The sequence below is a fragment of the Panthera onca genome, chromosome B2 (genome assembly GCF_046562875.1).
Source record: "Panthera onca isolate mPanOnc1 chromosome B2, mPanOnc1 haplotype 2, whole genome shotgun sequence".
Lineage (NCBI taxonomy): Eukaryota > Metazoa > Chordata > Mammalia > Carnivora > Felidae > Panthera > Panthera onca.
The window spans coordinates 30,436,390-30,454,014 of NC_138343.1; the positions used below are offsets into that span (position 1 = coordinate 30,436,390).

Sequence of the window (17,625 nt, forward strand, 5' to 3'; positions counted from 1 at the left end):
GGTGAGTTCGTTGCCACGGTGATGGGCTTGGTGGAGGCTTTCCAGGGGTGAAGAGGCGGGGCGCTGCTGTAGTCGCCGTGGTGATAGCAGCCGAGGACAGTTTCTGCGCGGAGTGCCTTGGGGACGCGGGTTACCGGTGGGGGTAAGCAGCCGAGTGACGAAACAAAGGAGGTGGGGCCCGAGGAGAGAATGCTACAGTCAGGGCTATGGGCGGGGCAAACAAGGGGGCGGGGAGCCAAGTTCTGTTCGCTGAGCAGCTGGACCAGGCGGTCTGGAGTGGAACTAGAGAGCGGCGATCTTTAACCCGCATATAAATGAATGAAAGAAAAAAAAAAAAGACTCGGTTCCTGAGGGAGTTGGGATGGCTTGTTGGATGGATGAATGAACGGATAAGTACCTGGCCCTCACTCACTTGTGACAGCTGGGAGGGAAACACCTGACCCTCTCGGGGGAGTCGAGCAAATCCTCAGCCCAATCACCGAGCCCTGAGCCTACTCCCGCAACTCACACTGAAAGCAGCGCAGGGCGAGCCCGGGCCCAGCCCAGGGCCCACCTCTCCTTCCCAGGTTTCCTGCCCAGGTGTTAATCCTTCTTTGTCCCAGCCTCCATCCTCTCTCCCCGTGTACCCAGCTCCTCGGGGGCGCCTGGGCGTCCAGACCTTGCCTGGTGCCCAGTAAGGCAAGGTCCAGAGTTCCAGCAGATGTGGGGTCTGCATCTCGGCTGTTCTTCTCCTGGGACTGTTGGAACCCTGCTATATAGGGTGAGGAGTGGACAGGGAGCTGGTCCAACCGGGGGCAGGGGGTGGTGTGTGGTGGTGGTTCTAAAAACAAAGCTGATGTGAGCTTTATCACGTGGGGAGTAATCTAAGGAAGTAGACTGAGGCCCCTGGGGTTCGGTGGTCCAGAATTCAAATGTTAAGCCTCCCCTCTCCCCACCCACTTCAGTTATCTGAGGGCTCTTCATGGCATCCACTGTTCTTTATGCAGGAAGAAGGGGAAGGGGGAAGTGGTGGTAGAGGCCAGTCAACAGAGTCCCTAGTGGCCTTGGCCAGGAAAGGGGAGTCCTTTGTCTCCAGGGTGTGGGAGGTGGGGCTAAGTGCCCCCTATTTGCATTCAAGGAGGTTGTTACCTTAACTGAACAGACTTGTTTTCCAGGAGACTAACTGTCCTAGTAGATCCTGGAAGGTGAGGTTCAGAACCATCCAGCTGGAGCATGCTCCACACTCCCCACCCTGTTTGCCCCCTGGGATGGGACAGAGGAACAGAGTGCCAGTATCAACTCTCCAGTGTTTGCTAAAGGTGGAGCATTCTGGAGCTGTGGCCACCTCTTCTCTTTTGACCCCAATTATCAGGTATATCACCTGACAAGTCTCAGATCACCCTTCCAGTGGAGACTCAGTATGCCCCCACTGAAGGAGCTGGTGAGCTGGTGAGGGCAGACAGCCCCTGCCCAGAGACTGAGGAGGAGCTTCATGCCCTGGGGTTCCAGGAGACACTGATATTAGCCAGAAGCTATCTAGGATATCAGAACATTGTTGCTTGCCCACGTTGAGCTTGTTCAAAACAGAGGACCAAGGAGGGTAACCCTGGGAGCGTTTCAGCTAAAAGAGGTTTCCCAAGAAGAAGGTGGCCAGGCAACAAACTGACAGGTGGGAGGAAAACTCATTCTGTTCCATGAAGTCTGAGGATTGGAAATAGGACAGAAGTTACAGAAAGCCAATTTCCTCGGGTTCAACTTAGGGATTTTCTTCTAATAGCGTCCAGAAAGGTGAAGTGTGGCTCTGGGAAGCCTCAGTCCCTGGCAGGCCCTGTCACTGAACTGCAACAGATGCGTGAGAGTGACAAAGGCATGGTGAAGAGGTGTGCAGGGTTTGCCGCAGAAGACATGGGGAGTGGGCTGTTCCTCACTCCCCCTTGGAACAGCAAGAGCTGAGTAAGGAAAACTGGTGATACTTAAGGTGAAGCCATGCAGGTTGGAGCTGGAAATCTGTAGAAGAGCCAAGTAGGGGAAATCAGGTACTAGAAAACACTTTGTAAGTGAAAGCTCTGGAGCTCTTAGCAAAGAGGGGGCAACCGTGAGCTCCTACAGTGGCTGCAGGGTTATGCAGGAAGGACTGGTGCGCGGGCTGGGGAGGCTGCACATGTGATACTACTAGACACACTAGCCAATGGGGAGGCTTGGGGACCCACGGCATGAGGACAGCTCAGGTTGGGGGCTGGAGGCCTGGGAGAACAGCAGGGATGGGGAGGGTTAAGTTGGCCGGCTGGAGTCGGGTTCCCCAAAGCCCAGCTCTTTGCAGCTTCAGCTGTCCCCACTACCGGCCCCAGGCTCCTGGACACTTGGAAAGTCACACAATTAGCCAGCCTGTAGAAAAAATACCTTTTTATTAATTATTAGGAATAATCCATTCACTGAATGCGGGGTATATGTTGGGGAAGGTTAGGTACTGCCAGATGGATGAGGGGAAACGTGCAATAGGGCAGTGAGAAGGGGGACAGCCCCCCACTTTCCACAAACTATAAATAGCAACATGAACACAGAGAATCACAAATAAGAAGAGCCTTCCTCATGTCTCCTCCTATCCCACTCTTTCAGAATGAGTCCCACTGTGGTCCCTAGAGGTGCCAGGGCATCTGGAAGTTCGGGGCCGGGAGCGGGGTGCAGTGCGTGGCCTCGAAGTTGTGCAGATACTTCTGAGCCTGAAGGAAGAGGGCAGGACAGGTGGGGTGCAGAGCACCGCAGTATACAGCACCCCCAAACACCTCCACAGCCTCTGAAACCACCTCCCATACCCTACAAGCTGCCACTTCCAATGCTTACATGGTATCCCCTGTCTCCAAGCCCCCTGGCCATCCCGGCACCCCCTTCCTGTCCGCCACCCCTCAGCTCACCAGAAACAAGGCCAGCTGCCGCCTTCCGTCTGCACTCATGTCCTCCCCTGTGGAGAAGAGCCGTTCACACATGAGCCATACATCTGGGTATTCATCCTCCTTCCTGGCTTCTTCCCAACACCCCCTCCTGCCACAGGACGTCCTTACCCACACTCCAGGGGAAGTCAGGCCCGTGCTCTGCCTGGTAGGAGCGGAGGACGGACAGGCACCAGTCCTCCTCTACCTCCCAACGGCTATAAATCGAGGCTGCTCAGGGAGAGAAAGGAGGGCTTGTCAGTGACCTGGCCCGGCCAGGCCCCCACCCAAAGGCCTCACCGCGTCCCCCTGCACCTTCCTCCAGCTGTGAGGAGGCTTCCAGCCACTGCCTCACCACTCGAAGACCCTCCTCTGCCATTACACGGGGATACCTACAGAGGGAGCACCAGGACCAGAGGTCAGGACCCAATTCTCTTCACTCCTCATCCCTAAACCCTCTTCCCTCCCTCCCTTGCCACGCCAGTGTCAGTAAACACATGCACACACACACACGCATGCACATACACTCCCGCTTACCGATACTGTAGGAGCTTCAGCAGGAGGTCATTGCCTCGGTTGGACATGATGTCCTCAGGAACCCTGGGGGTGAGAACAGTGTACACTGGAGGGGCTGGAGGTTGGGGAGGAAGGGTCTGGATACCTAGGTTTCTGGTGGGCAGAGGTGGGAAGGGCAACTTCCTAGCTACATCTGGGATCTAGGAGGGCAGAGGCTCCCAGGCACTCACGTGGTGGTGATGATCTCATCCTTGGTTCTGCGGATCAGCAACACAGGGCCCTGGTACCTTCAGAGGACAGTGTGGTGCTCAGAGGGAGAGGGGACAAGTGGCCACCCCACCCTTGCACTGGCTGCAGCCTAACCCCCTACTATAGCAGGGCCCCACAGGCTAGCCCTTCACTCAGGGGTGAGAAAATATTTAAGAACAGGCATGGCCCACATTCTGGCCTTACTGGGAGATCTGCTTGAATACCCAGCAAAGCCTGTACAGTGGGGAAGTGGGGAAGGGAGTTACACACCGGTTACTGGCCTGCCCTCACCTGCACAGCTGTTCTGCGTTGTTCAGATTGAGATGCTGCCTCACGGTCCTGGTCACAAGGCCCCCTAGAGTGGGATCAGAGTGACGGGATGGCAGAGACAAAGCCCTTGCACAACATATAGTTCCCCACTGTTCACAAAGAAAACTAAGGCCCCAGACAGGGGAGCCCTCCTGCTTTTCATCCCGTTGGGTGACCCACTCCCCACCTACATAAAAAGAAACCATCTCCAGTTACAATAGTTCCCAGTTCCAGCCCACCCCTTCCCTGGAAAGGCAGGCCTGGGAGCTGCACTCACTCCAGCTATCTGGCATAACCTTCAAGGCCAAGGGCACCAAGTCATCAAAGGAGGCATCCAGGATCACGGCACTAATGTCTGGGTAGGACATGGCTGCCCATGTGGCTGGTACCAGAACAAGGAAGAAAGGTGAGGACCGAGGGGCTCCTGCCCACCACCCCATCTTTGTCCCATTGACCCTACAGGCTGACACAATCATCTCTACTAGGTTAGCCCCAGGTCCCCCTTAACCCCTCACTTCACTTGGCCAGGGCACTGTATGGAGAAGACGGAGAGAGAATATCAAAGTGCATCGAAGACCACGTGCAGAGGAAAACTTCACTTCCCTGATCTCCCCCCTCCAGGACCCTGGTCTGCTTCTTTTCATAATGGGCATAAGGTAGAAGGAAATGTGAACGTATACAAATAGGATACCATCTTCCAGACACATGCAGATATCCCTCCTCCGTCCTCTCCTCCCTTAAGCCTCTACCCCACTGCTGGGCCCTCAGGGCATTTCCCTACTGCTCTTTGAGGGGCTGGGGGTGGCATAATTTGCCCAGGGTCGGGGTAGGCTGGTACCAGTGAAGCCACCGATGGACCAGGCATAGATGATGATGTCCTGGGGCTGGAAGCCCAGGCGGTGGATGGCAAACTGGACCACCACATCCATGGCATTGGCCTCATTCTGAGGAAATGGCACCCCCTGCAGGAAGAAGGGCAAACGCAGGAATGGATTAGCACCAGAGGCTGGTTCATGGGCCACTTGCACGCTTCCAGCACAGAGCTACCCTACAAGAGACAGAGGGTGCAGAAGAGAAGGGTGGCGAGAGGGCCCGCACTCTCCAGAAATGCCACTTCTCACTGTGGGGTGGCGTCATGGTTCCCTGCCCTTGGCACCCAGGTGACAGATGAGTGAGAGCCACCAGAGAAATATACGCCCCTTTTCCTAATTCCAGTGGCTGACCAGAGGGAGACAGACCATAACCATAAATTCAGGAAAAGAAAGGGATTTCAGAGTGTCTCACCGTGCTTCCAGCAAAGCCTGGATGATTCCAGCCCAGGACAGAATATCCAGCTGCAACACAGGAGGAGGAGGAGGGGCTATGACCTTGTGGCCCACACCTCCCCCACCTCCAGCCCCGGGGGGAAAGACCAACACAACATGGAAGCTCTAAACAACCCCAAATTTAGAGGTGAGTAACTCCAAGCTTTCTCAGAATGGGGAGATGACACCAGAGGTTCTGAGGCAGCAGAAGGGAGAGATGTGATTATGTCATGGGGACAGAATGAAGGCCATAATGTTAGGGACACAGCCCAAAGGGAGGGAATGTAAGGTTGGCAAAGCGAATGGGGAGTAAACTCCCCCCCAAATGTGAGAATTTCAAACCTCACTCAGATAAGGTGATCTGGCCCAGGGAAGTTATACTGGTGTGGGAAGGTGGGGACATTCCATTCCGAAGGGCAGAGACGAGTATTGTGCCCTGGGCCTACCTTCCAGAGGTGTAGAAATGCAGCCCACCTCATAGAAGCCTGCGTTCCCCTCACAGCAGATCACCTACGGAAGGAAGCAGGAAGGAGGGCTGTGAAGGAGCCAAGCTGGGACTGAAAATCCCCCGTGTGGCAGGACGTGGGAGCTTTACAGGGAAGAGGAAAGGGTCTGTTGTCTTCAACGGGAAAAGAAACTTCTAATTTTACAAGGTGCATGAGAGGCAGAGTGGATGCAAAAGCTTAGCAAACTGAGGAAGACGAACTGCTCGACCACTCAGCAGTGTCGTTTTCCTTGGAAGACCACCGGGGGACAGCTCTCAGAAATGGGGCTATGGATATTTTTTTCCTTTCTAGTTTTTGGGTCTATTTTTTTCATGACTGTTTCTTTTGTGTGGCATGCCAATCACTTTCCATCTCTGGGCCCCAGACTTAGAGTCAGATAAACTTTAATTTCATGGGGCCCCGAGCCCAAACTCAGAGATGGTGGAGCTTGCATGGATTCTCATAGCAGCTGGGCAGTGCCGGAACCAGGAGTCAGCTCCCTGGACTGCTGACTCAGTGCTCTTTCCATGGCTCCCTCATGGAGGCAGGATATACTGGAGGCCAGGCTACCTGGGTTCAAATCCCAGCTCTCTCACTTACTGTGTGGTCTGGGAAAATTATCCCAGGCTCAGTTTCATCATCTGTAAAATGGGCTCTCCTAAAAATAGTACCTCTTCTACAGGGTTGTTTTGAGGATTAAATATATGCCTTCTATGTGATAAATGCTAAGTGGTGACTATTACAAGATTACTTTTTGGTCCTTGAATGTCAACTCCTACTTCATCTATTTCCCTGTGGTAGGGTTTTCCTATGGCAACATGTCTTGAGGGTGGGGTGGGAGATGGGATTATCCCCAGATGTACTTCTTAGGGCTGCTGTAGAACTGAGGTCCCCAGAACCTCCACTGCTCTCCCCACACCACTTTTGGGCTGGGCTCCCTGCTCCCTCTCACCAGCTTCTGTCCCTGAGGCTCAGCCGTCCCCCGCCGGTCCACAAACATGGTGTCAATCTCGTTGCCATCGCAGGCCAGCAGCTTTGCCCGGCGCCCGTTGCACTGAGTGGGGGAGATGTTGTGAGGGGCAGGAGGTCACATCCCTGGTAGGGGGAGAAGGACCATCGGGGGTGGGGTGGGGGCAGGGGCCTCACCTCTTCCACCAGCCGGGCCTGGCCCTGCAGCAGCATGGGCATGAGGGCCTTCTGGAGCAGGTACACTGAGCCTGGATATAGCATCCGGCGCCCCAGAGTGTGCGCCACCAAGTAGCTGTGGGGAACATGGGGTTAACGAACCCTTGACCTCAGTAGGACCCAGGGATTATCCTAGCCCTAGCACTCAGAGACTCTGGGGCCTGCTTCACCCCTGACCTTTACAGTTTTGTTTCTTGACTTTTACAGCTTTGTTCTCCTCTTTCAGGACATAATGAAGTAATATATGTACCAGGCTGGTGTTCTTCAAAAATTTTTTTACTACAACCTTTATAATATGCACATTTTATATTGTGGCCCAGTACACACATCTATATTTATAATATTGAAAATTTTAGGAGATAATATTTTCTATATGCGATAAGTAATTCTTATTAATTAAAAGAGAGGGAGATACAGAATCGGAAGCAGGCTCCAGGCCGGGAGCTGTCAGGACAGAGCCTAACGTGGGGCTGGAACTCACAGACCGCGAGATCATGACCTGAGCCAAAGTCAGCCGCTTAACCGACTGAGCCACCCAGGTGCCCCTATTCTTTTTAATTTTTAAATGTTTATTTATTTATTTAGAGAGAGTGCGTGCACAGGTGGGGGAGAGAGAGAGAGAGAGAAGCAGAGAGAGAGAGAGAGAGAGAGAGAGAGAGAGAGAGAGAGACAGGGAGAGAGAGAATCGCAAGCAGGCTCCACACTCAGCGTGGAGCCTGACACGGGGCTTGATCTCACAACTGTGAGATCATGACCTGAGCCGAAATCAAGAGTCAGATACTCAGCCAACTGAGCCACACACGGACCCCAAAGCAAAGTTATTATTAACTATGATTCTGTTAATGTATAAATGCAACTTATTTAAAGGCCCCCTGTAATACTTTAAAAAATGACAGCTGGGGGCGCCTGGGTGGCGCAGTCGGTTAAGCGTCCGACTTCAGCCAGGTCACGATCTCGCGGTCCGTGAGTTCGAGCCCCGCGTCAGGCTCTGGGCTGATGGCTCGGAGCCTGGAGCCTGTTTCCGATTCTGTGTCTCCCTCTCTCTCTGCCCCTCCCCCATTCATGCTCTGTCTCTCTCTGTCCCAAAAATAAATAAAAAACGTTGAAAAAAAAATTAAAAAAAAAAAAAATAAAAAAAAAAAATAAAAAATGACAGCTGTAATTCACTCGATTTCAAGATTCATGAATGGACGGTAGTTTGAAATACACCACACTAGACTGCAGACTCCACCAGGGCAGAGACCTGACTGTTCTGTTCTGCAATATGCCCTATTCTGCCACGTAGCAGGTGGCTAGAGCCTGACAAAGAGGGGCTTAATAAATATTTACTGAACAAATGCACTAATCTAGACAGATAAGCTGTGGTAGGTATCTGAAAAAGACAATTAACCATTTCCAGTTAATCCTGAAATAGGATTTGTCCCCAGAAAAAAACAGGTATGTACCACCCTGTCCAGCATCCCCTCAAAACCGCAAATTTGGTTTGTCCCTCTGACCAATCGTCACCCAGGCCACACTGATCACTAAATCCATCCCTTTCCTTGGTATCTTGGAACTGCCTCCCAGCCCCCAACAATAGAAAATTGCCACAGCATCTGCTCTACTGTAAGGGAGGAAGGCTTACTGTTGTCACTTCTGACATCATCAATAGCCACAACTTGGGCTTTGCTGTCAAGTACCCAGGCAAAGTAGTAACCCTTCTGAATATGTTACTCTACTTAATATACCAATCCTATAAAGTGCGTTATTCATGGATGCAGAAATTGTAGCTTGCTTAAGGCAGAAGAATCTAGGAGTAGAGAGGCCAGGTCAGGGGCACAGCTGTCACCAGATGCCACTCCAGCTAAGGCTATGTGTCTCCACCACACTCTCAACCTCATTGTTCTCTCTCAGCCTCGTTAGAAGGGCTTTTGTGGGGTGTCTGGCTGGCTTAGTCGGTAAAGCATGTGGCTCTTGCTCTTGGGGTTGTGAGTTCAAGGCCCATGTTGGGTGAAGAGCTTACTTAAATAAATTTTAGCAGCACCTGGATGTCTCAGTCAGTTAAGCGTCTGTCTTTGGCTCAGGCCATTCGCGGGTTCGAGCCCCACACTGGGCTCTCTGCTGTAAGCACTGAGCCCACTTTGGGACCTCTGTCTTTTCCTCTCTCTGCCCCTCCCCAGCTCTCTCTCTCAAAAATAAATAAACATTTATAAACAAGTAAATTAATTAATTAAAAATAATAATAATAAAATAAAAGAGCTTTTGTGTCAGACAGAATTATTAATATCCCAACCCTTCATTCACCATCTGTGAGACTACACCTCCCTGAGCCTCTTTTCTTCACATATAAATGTAGATTAAAAACCATCACAAATAATACAAAATACATAGCACTAGGCCCAATAAATGGCAGCTATTTTATCCATAGCACCCAGTCCTGGAGTCCTCACCCGATGTCCCCTCCACCCCAGATGGCCTCTCTTCCCTGCTGCTTCTCACCTGGTGATCTGACAAGGCAGCTTCTTGACCCGGTTGAGGAGAGTGTCTGCTGTCCCCCGATGCAGGGGCTCTGGGCGAAGCAGGGCCACGCCCTGGCGGGAAGGGCCCCCTCGAGACTCCTTCCTGAGGATGGAAAGATGTAGGGGAGGTTGGAGTCAGAAGCAGCAAGCTGAGGTCCAGGAATGAGGAGATGGCACTGGAAAGGAGGCCCTGGGGCCCAAGATGGGGACGGAGGTGTGGGACAGGACAGAGCAGGATGGAGTGAAAGAACTGGGGCCTCACCGGCTGCTGGGCTCTTCCCAGTGGAAGTCCACTGGCCAGCTCTTGAAGTCAAAGTTGTAGTTGGCGAGCTGCCTCTGTGGTGGGCAGGGAGAGAAAGAGGAGGGGAGGAAAAGGGAAACTAAGAAATTGGGGCAGGCCCACCTACCCACCCTTGGCACCCTCATCCACAGGACTGGCCCCCACACATCATAGGGAGACAAGTCGAGGTCAACACACTCCTAGTTCATAGAGGGTAAGCTCTGTCACAGCCAGAAAAATCAGGCAAGAGAGGATACCCTATCAGGTATCAAAACTGGCCTGTCTGCTTCCAGAAGAACTACTCAACACTCTTTGCTTTTCCAAAATATAAAACTGACCCACCCCAAGAAGGGGTGGCTGGAGGTGCTGGTGCTTTTGAGGGAGGAAGTGGGGGCGGGGTCTGTTGGCTGGTCATACCCCTTTCCCCCACCGGGTCCTTTACATGATGTTGCCCTAGAGGATCAAAATGACTGTCCTAAGGTTGGGTGAGAGGGAACAAGGAAAGTAATGTCTACAGTGAGTGGTTCCTTTGCATTGGAATCACCTCCTGAACGAAGCCCTCTCTGCTCCATCCTCACAGCCACCTGCCTTCTCTCACCTTCGGCAGCCATGGGCTGGTGATGCCAGCCAGGCTATCGATGCCTCCAGTCACCCCACGAAGTCTGTCCACACGCTCTCTGAGGGTGGCGGGAGCTGTGTCTGACTCTCTGCTGTACCCCCTCCCTCACCCTAAGAGCTCCCCAGTGCTCTATTTTGAGAGCTCTTTTTATTTTCTGTCACAGGAAATTTTTTTGACATTTTCAAAAATAACTTGACTAAGGAAGAACAACAGAAACACTGTAAAAAAATGTAAATGGCAAAACAAAACAAAATGGAAGAAAAGCAAATTTCAAGCAGGCTTTGCTCAGACCAGGCCTCAAATCCAGACCCAGCCCCTTCCTTTGCTCTGTGACTCTGCTTGTCACTTAACCTCTTTTTTCCTGTTTCCTCAGAGGTATAATAATGCCACCTCGTGTGGCTATTGTGAGGATTGGGAAGGGCGTACGCAAAATGCCTCAGACAGCGGCGTGGTAGAGCATCATTACATAGCTCTGTAAACGGCGGCGTGGAACAACCAGTAACACAGTGATGGTAGGGTCACAGCTCTTTGATCCCAGGAATCCCTAACAGGGAAGAGCTTTATAGGGCCCCAAAGCCCCTTCTCAAAGATAATCACACTCCAGCACCAGCTGGGCTGACACAACTCCAAGGACACTATGCCCTGGCTTTTCTCCCTCCTGGCGCCACGCTGTGCTTCTGGGCACAACAGTGGACACACCTGTCCATCTTGACCCATCCCTGAACAAAACTAGCATGGTGTTCAATGCACACAGCCAAAATAAACAACACTTACAGAACCGAGCTGCTGTGACAGAGAGAAGACCCCCTTCTAAGATGTGGAATATTTCCACATCTAGACAATTCTTACAGATGGAGGGGAGAAGGGTGGAGGATTGTTCTAGTGGAACATCCCGTTAGAAGTGGTAGGGAGGAAAATTCTCTGGGTGGACAGTTCACTTGCACAGGGGAGAAGGGCTATAGCAATGTGCAAGCAAAAACCTACTGCCATAGATGGCAACACAACTCGCCCTGACAGAAGCTGGTACCCAGTGCTCTGGAGAGGCAGCTGAGAAAGCTGCTGCCAGGGCACCTGTCTGGCACCTTTCCTGGGACCCCTTACCTTGTTTTCTGCAGAGTGGTTCCTATGTGTTGCCTCCAAGATGGTGATGAACTGCCGGTACTGGGGGTTGGTCCAGCGGCCGATGCCTGGTAGAGAGAGGATAGGAGACAGTGTTAGGAAAACTGGGAAGAGCAAGCTGAGTAAGTTTCAGGAAGAGGATTGGAGATGGGCACGGAGAAGGCCCTGAAAAGGGAAGTGGGAGGGAAAGGAACAGGTGGCCCAGGGTCTGGGGAAATAGGAGAGTGGAGCTGACCCCCTTCCTCCATATCTAGCAACTGGCTTCAGTGTTCTGCTACCCACTTCTTCAGTTTGTTTCTTTATAGGTTGGCAACCCTCAACATTCCAGAATGTTCACTTTGCTAGTCATGCAACCTTACTGTTGCATGCAACACACCGTCATGCAACCTTACTGTTCACCCTTGTGAACACTGGTCTCTTTTTTCCCTGCCACCCTTCTTCACTGCTTGCTTTCCATCTCTCTTCTGTATAGTCTAACTCCCTGTCATCTGGCCTCATGGCTCCTGCTCTTGCCCCGTAATCACTTCCTCACCGAATCCGAAGTCTCCTTCCTCCATCCCCACTCTCTTGCAACTATGCCTCTCTGCACTATTCCTGTCCCCTGAGACTCCTTCTCCTCTGCTTCCTGGGCCCATCTTTGCCACCTTCTGAATCCTGGACCACTCCTCCCCTGCCTCCATTCTACTTCCCTCTCTGAAATAAGAGCCATCCTCAACACTGCACTCATTCCTCTCTTCACCTGGCCCTTTGGCGATCACATCTGCTCTCCCTTCACTGCCAAGGAGTCTCAAACCCTGACTTCTCTGCTTCCGTTGACCCGACAGGTGTCATATGCCAGGCCCTGTCCTGACATGGGAGATAGCAGGAAATAAGACACACAGGTCCCAGCCCGGAGAGCTAGTACTTTGGCTGGGGGTGGGGTGGGGCTGGAGAAAGACAATAAGCAAGTAAACAAGAACATTTCAGAGAGGATTAAGTGATATAAAGAAGAAAACCAGAATCAACTAGAATGCTATTATTATCAAGGGTAGAGACCCCAGACAATACTAAGAATGAAGGAAGGTGCAGAATGATTTGTATAATGTGATGCCATTTGTGTCAAAAAGGCAAAATGCACAAATGAATGGCTATATATGGTTTATGCTTACCATATTTCATAGATTCTAAAATGCATTGTTTTTCACATTTGAAAACTGAAATTGGAATGTATTTTACAATTCCTAACAGCTTAGATTTGATCAAATGAGGTATATCTTTCATAAAAGGATAAAAATGTGGACCAGGAAAGAAACCACACCAAGTGACAATGGTTACCTCTGGGGAAAGAGGAACACAGAAGTGGGGAAGATTCCAACAGGAATGCCAACTCTGAATGCAATGCTTCAGAACTTTATTGACAAGGGGCGCCTGGGTGGCTCAGGCGGTTAAGTGTCCGACTTCAGCTCAGGTCATGATCTTGCGGTCCGTGAGTTCGAGCCCCGCGTCGGGCTCTGTGCTGACCGCTCAGAGCCTGGAGCCTGTTTCCGATTCTGTGTCTCCCTCTCTCTCTGACCCTCCCCCATTCATGCTCTGTCTCTCTCTGTCTCAAAAATAAATAAACGTTAAAAAATTTAAAAAAAAAAAAAAAGAACTTTATTGACAAAAAGTATGTGAAGCTACATGACAGAATATAAGCATTTTAGTTCATGACACTTTGTTCTCTGGACTTCTCTATATTTAATTTATGTACCCAAATTAAGAATAAATAAAATTTGGGCTGCCTGGGTGGCTCAGTTGGTTAGGCATCCAACTCATGATCTCATAGTTCTTGAGTTCAAGCCCCACATCAGGCTCTCTGCTGTCAGCACAGAGACCACTTCGAGATCCTTGGTCTCCCTCTCTCTGCCCCTCTCCCACTCATTCTCTCTCTCTCCCTCTCAAAAAAAAACACAAAAAACAAAAAAAACCAAAACTTAAATAAATATGTAAAATTTAAAAATAAGACAAAACCCAGGACTGGAAGCTACTTTTAGGAGAGGTGGTCAGGGAACGCCTCTCTGATGAGGGAGCCCACCCCAATGGAGATCAGGAGGCAGGACATTGAAGGCAGAAGGTCCCCGCCCCAGGCTGGATATGACTGCAGCCATGCAGCTCCTAGCCTACCACCTCTCTCCAAGCATCCCCTCACCCAGTTTTCTTCACATGCATCTGCCGAGGGGCAATGATTTGGACTGTCTCTTCATTTTTAAGTTGTGAGATATAACATACGTGTGTCCAATATATATCCAGTTTAAAAAATACGAAGCAAACATTCCTGTGACCATCACCCTAGTCAAGGAAGAGAACAAAGTCACGTCCCTCCAGGAGCCCTCCCTATCCTGTTCCCTCCCTCTCCCAGGAAATCACTCTCCTGACTTTCAAGATAAGCATGCCTGTGTTTTGCCACTTCTATATGCGTCCCTCTTGAACTTTACATAAGTAGAAACACACTGCATACATCATTTGTTAGTCTTCTTCTTTTAAAAAAAATTTTTTTTAATGCTTATTTATTTTTGACAGAGAGAGAGAGACAGAGCATGAATGGGCTAGGGTCAGAGAGAGAGGGAGATACAGAATCTGAAACAGGCTCCAGGCTCTAAGCTGTCAGCATAGAGCCGACGCAGGGTTCGAACTCATGGACCGCGAGATCATGACCTGAGCCAAAGTTGGACGTTTAACCGAGTCAGCCACCCAGGCGCCCCTTGGTAGTCTTCTTCTTGCATTCAACATTACAATTGTGAGACTCATCTGTGTTGCTGAGTGTAGCTTCAATTTGTTCATTTGCATTGCTGTATTGTGTTCTGCCCTAGAACGAGACTCCCTGCCATCCTACTATTTGTGGCCATGGACTTGTTTCCAGTTTTGGATTATTACAAACATATATACGGACATATGTGGAATTATTGTAGGGTATATGCATCTCTTCTAGATAATAGCAAAGTGTTCTGCCAATTAGCTTTTCCTACTTACAACCACGCCCTTTAAGAAAAAGATCATGCCTTCAACATTCCCAATTATTCCCCCTCAGGGCCCAACACAAAACTGTATTTGCAGAAGTGACTTCATAAATATTTACCCAGTGAGGGATAGATCCAAACCAGGCTCCCTCTCAACCTACCTCGGAGGCAGGCCACTCCTGCCAGGAGTAGCAGCAGTGTCCCCGCATAGTGAGAAAACGGCACCACTTTGGACAAGCTCAAGTAACCTGGGAGGGGAGAGGCATCACATGAGAAGCTCTCCCCACTACCCCAACCCCCACCCCATACCCTCTCTTTGGGACAGCCATGCCCTCTGAGGAAGAAGACGCCTGATGGAAGAGGGAAGCCAAGCCATCCTCTCAGGTCCCCTCTCCTCTTTAGGGGGGGTCAGCTCAGCTGCCAACAACCTGCCCACCACCTTTGAAACCACACTGACCTTTCCTGTATAAGTAGAAGAAGGCGAAGGGAGAGGAGTAATAAGAGATGGACCAGAAGACTGAAGCCTGCAGCAGAGAGATGGGGACAAGCAATCAATACACACACACACACAGGTCTGCCATTTCCAGGCCTAACCTCTGAGCAAAGTGGATAACCTGAGGGAGATCATATCAAGTACCTATTCTGTGCATGACACAGTAGGTGCTTAATATTTGTTGAAAGGCAATGTATCAGAGCATAACAGAGGCTGGTAAAATTAGGTACGGGTTCTGTTTTCTTCCTCATCTCCAGACATAATTTCATCACATTGAAAGGCCAGTTTCTCTTTCTACTCAAGTTAATCAAGCCTTTTCACTCAGCCCACTCAGGACAGCGCTTGGCCTGGTCCCTAAGAGATGCACAAACGTCACCATAGGAACCCTGCCAGAGAAAACAGCTGTCTTTGCAGCCAAAGAGGTTAGTTGCCAGGGAGGACAGGTCACTGGGGACCACAGGACTCAGCACCTGCAGATGGTCCCAAAAGTAAGCACAGTTTCCTCAGGGCTCAGGCTGCCCCAGAGAAAAAAAATGCACACACCAAAGAGGACTGCCAAGTGTGTGCACTTGACAGCACGTCCGTCCGTGTGTGTGTTGAAGTCTCTTGCAGAGCCCAGAACATCCCCCACCCCCAGGGGCACTGCCTTCTCCCAAGCTGCGGGGGAGAAAATTCGGGAGGGCAAGTGGGTCGGAAAAGATGCAGTAGTCCCAGATGGCAGGGCAGACGTACCAGTGCCAGGATGCTGTCCGCATGCTTCTCCAGGGCACGGGGTTGATAGTATGTATCCTGCCAAAGCAGATGGCTGTGTCAAGGGCCGTGTCCATTGACAAGTCCTTCCCCTTCTCTTTTGAAAGCCCTGATTCGTGTCCTCTGGTTCTAGCCTTCAAAGCTATCCCTCCTGGGACATCCCTGTCTCCCACAGAAGCCCCTCTTCCCACCCCCCACCCCCACTCCAAACCTCATTTCCTACCCCAGACGGTGAGAACATACGGGGCTGGACTTGGGAGCAAAAGTGAAAACATCACTGGATGATTTCTGCTCCCAGTTTCAGATGGGTTGTGGGCATGTGCATATGGGGAGAGGGGTTAGAGCAGCAGAAAGGAAAGGCACCATAACAACTTTAAAAGAGGGAAAGAACAAAAATAACAGTGGGGTGATTAAAGAAGAGAATGTGGCTGAGGGTGGACGGTTTGTAGAGGGCAGTAAACATAATCTGAGACTACCAATAAAAAGGTGGAGACCGTGTAGGGGCACAACCTACCACCACCCTCAGCTTTCACGAATGCAAGGACCCTGGGGTCTCCAAAGTAGGTTGGGCGGTTGGGTGGGGGGCAGCGGGTCCGTGACATATTCAAGTCATGTTGAAATTCAAGGCCAGGGTAAAGGGAAGATAAAACAGAACCAGGGAAGGCACCTAGCAGGAAGAAATCGAGAGTTTGACGGCAAAATCATCCAGCTCTCGAATCCGCGCAGGGTCTCTTCCAGGACGTAGAGTCAAATGGGACCAGCACGAACCACGACAGACAGGGTGGGGGGCCGCGAGAGGAAAAAGCAAGGAGTGGTAGTCGGAATGAGAAAGCGGTGGCAAACCGCGATAAAGGAGGCAGCCAGTCCGCAGGCGTGACTTTAACCCAGGAAGCACAAAGAGCACTTCGCAGACAACTGGCTTGACAACCAGGCTCCCCCGATTTCCAATAATGGGCGCTTCTGGGGAGCAAAGGCCGCAAAGGGGTTTGGGCCGTACCATGTTTTTGACCAGGGGAGAACTCGACTCACCCAGGAGCTGGAAGGGGGGGTAGTGACTGAAGTTGGAGTCTCGGGGACGCCGGACGGGGCCCTTTCCGAGTCTCTTTCCCGGTAGATTTTGTAGAGCCGGGGGCCTAGGACGCAGCTCAGCAGCTTCGCCATGGCCCCCGCTCGGGCCGCTGCTCTCCCAGCAGCAGGTCCCCCTGCTGGCCCCGCCCTTCCCCGGCCTCTAAGGTATTGCGTGCCCTTGACGTCAGCACGTACCGGCTCCGCCTCGTGCGGAGCGGAGACATTTTCCGCGCTGCCTGAGACGGGCTTCGGGCAATTGGACCTACGGGTAGAGCGATGGTCAGAAATTAGTTGGAGGCGTTTGGAACGCGGAGAGTTACAACTTTATCAGGTGTAGTCCAGTCACTTATTTCTGTCCCTTAATATTGGCAGACTCTCGAGCGAAGTGGGAACGAGAGGCAGGATTAGGAGCACTTGACCAGAGCAACGGAAAAGAAAAGGTGTCTAGGAATACATCAAATCAAAGAAATGCAAGATTTTATGAAAAGAATTACAGAAGTTTTTGAAAGAGGTAAACTGAAGGCTTGAGTAAGTGGAGAGCTACGTCGCAGTCATGGATATGGATAGGAGGACTCAGTATTGTTAACGTGTGTGAAATACTGGTTTAAAAAATAAAGGATACATTATCGTTCTTAAGCGTAGATGAACCTCAAAACCGTAGTACTGACTGGAAAAAAGAAAGCCATAGATTACATACAACCTGACACCCCGTTTCAAAAAGAAAATTTAATGGTCAAGTAAGTGCAAGATAAAGAGCAAATTTAGAATAGTGTAACACAGCATAGAGGATCTTTGAAATGGTAATACTGTTATTAAATAGACAGGTTTGTCTTTTCTTTGTACGTTACACCTACATTATATGTAAATTC

The 17,625-nt window shown here is 50.9% G+C and overlaps 1 protein-coding gene and 1 long non-coding RNA gene across 2 annotated transcripts; one reads left to right on the forward strand and one right to left on the reverse strand.

Moving 5' to 3' along the window:
• The first annotated feature begins 95 nt into the window (after positions 1–95).
• On the forward strand, positions 96–2,525 carry LOC132666898 (uncharacterized). Its single transcript, XR_009604893.2, has 2 exons — positions 96–811; positions 1,121–2,525. It is a non-coding gene; the product is annotated as an uncharacterized LOC132666898 (long non-coding RNA).
• Positions 2,368–16,924, reverse strand: ABHD16A (abhydrolase domain containing 16A, phospholipase). The gene is made up of 20 exons (XM_060615110.2): positions 16,718–16,924; positions 15,671–15,727; positions 14,903–14,969; positions 14,607–14,693; positions 11,453–11,538; positions 9,715–9,788; positions 9,433–9,555; positions 6,916–7,030; positions 6,722–6,823; positions 5,731–5,794; positions 5,265–5,314; positions 4,819–4,942; positions 4,258–4,362; positions 3,963–4,026; positions 3,653–3,709; positions 3,444–3,506; positions 3,222–3,298; positions 3,039–3,137; positions 2,892–2,938; positions 2,368–2,699 (listed from the first exon to the last, which is right to left on the reverse strand). The coding sequence occupies exons 1-20, from the start codon at positions 16,847–16,849 to the stop codon at positions 2,616–2,618; spliced, it is 1,677 nt and encodes a 558-aa protein (XP_060471093.2). The 5' UTR covers positions 16,850–16,924; the 3' UTR covers positions 2,368–2,615.
• Between the last annotated feature and the right edge of the window lie 701 nt (positions 16,925–17,625).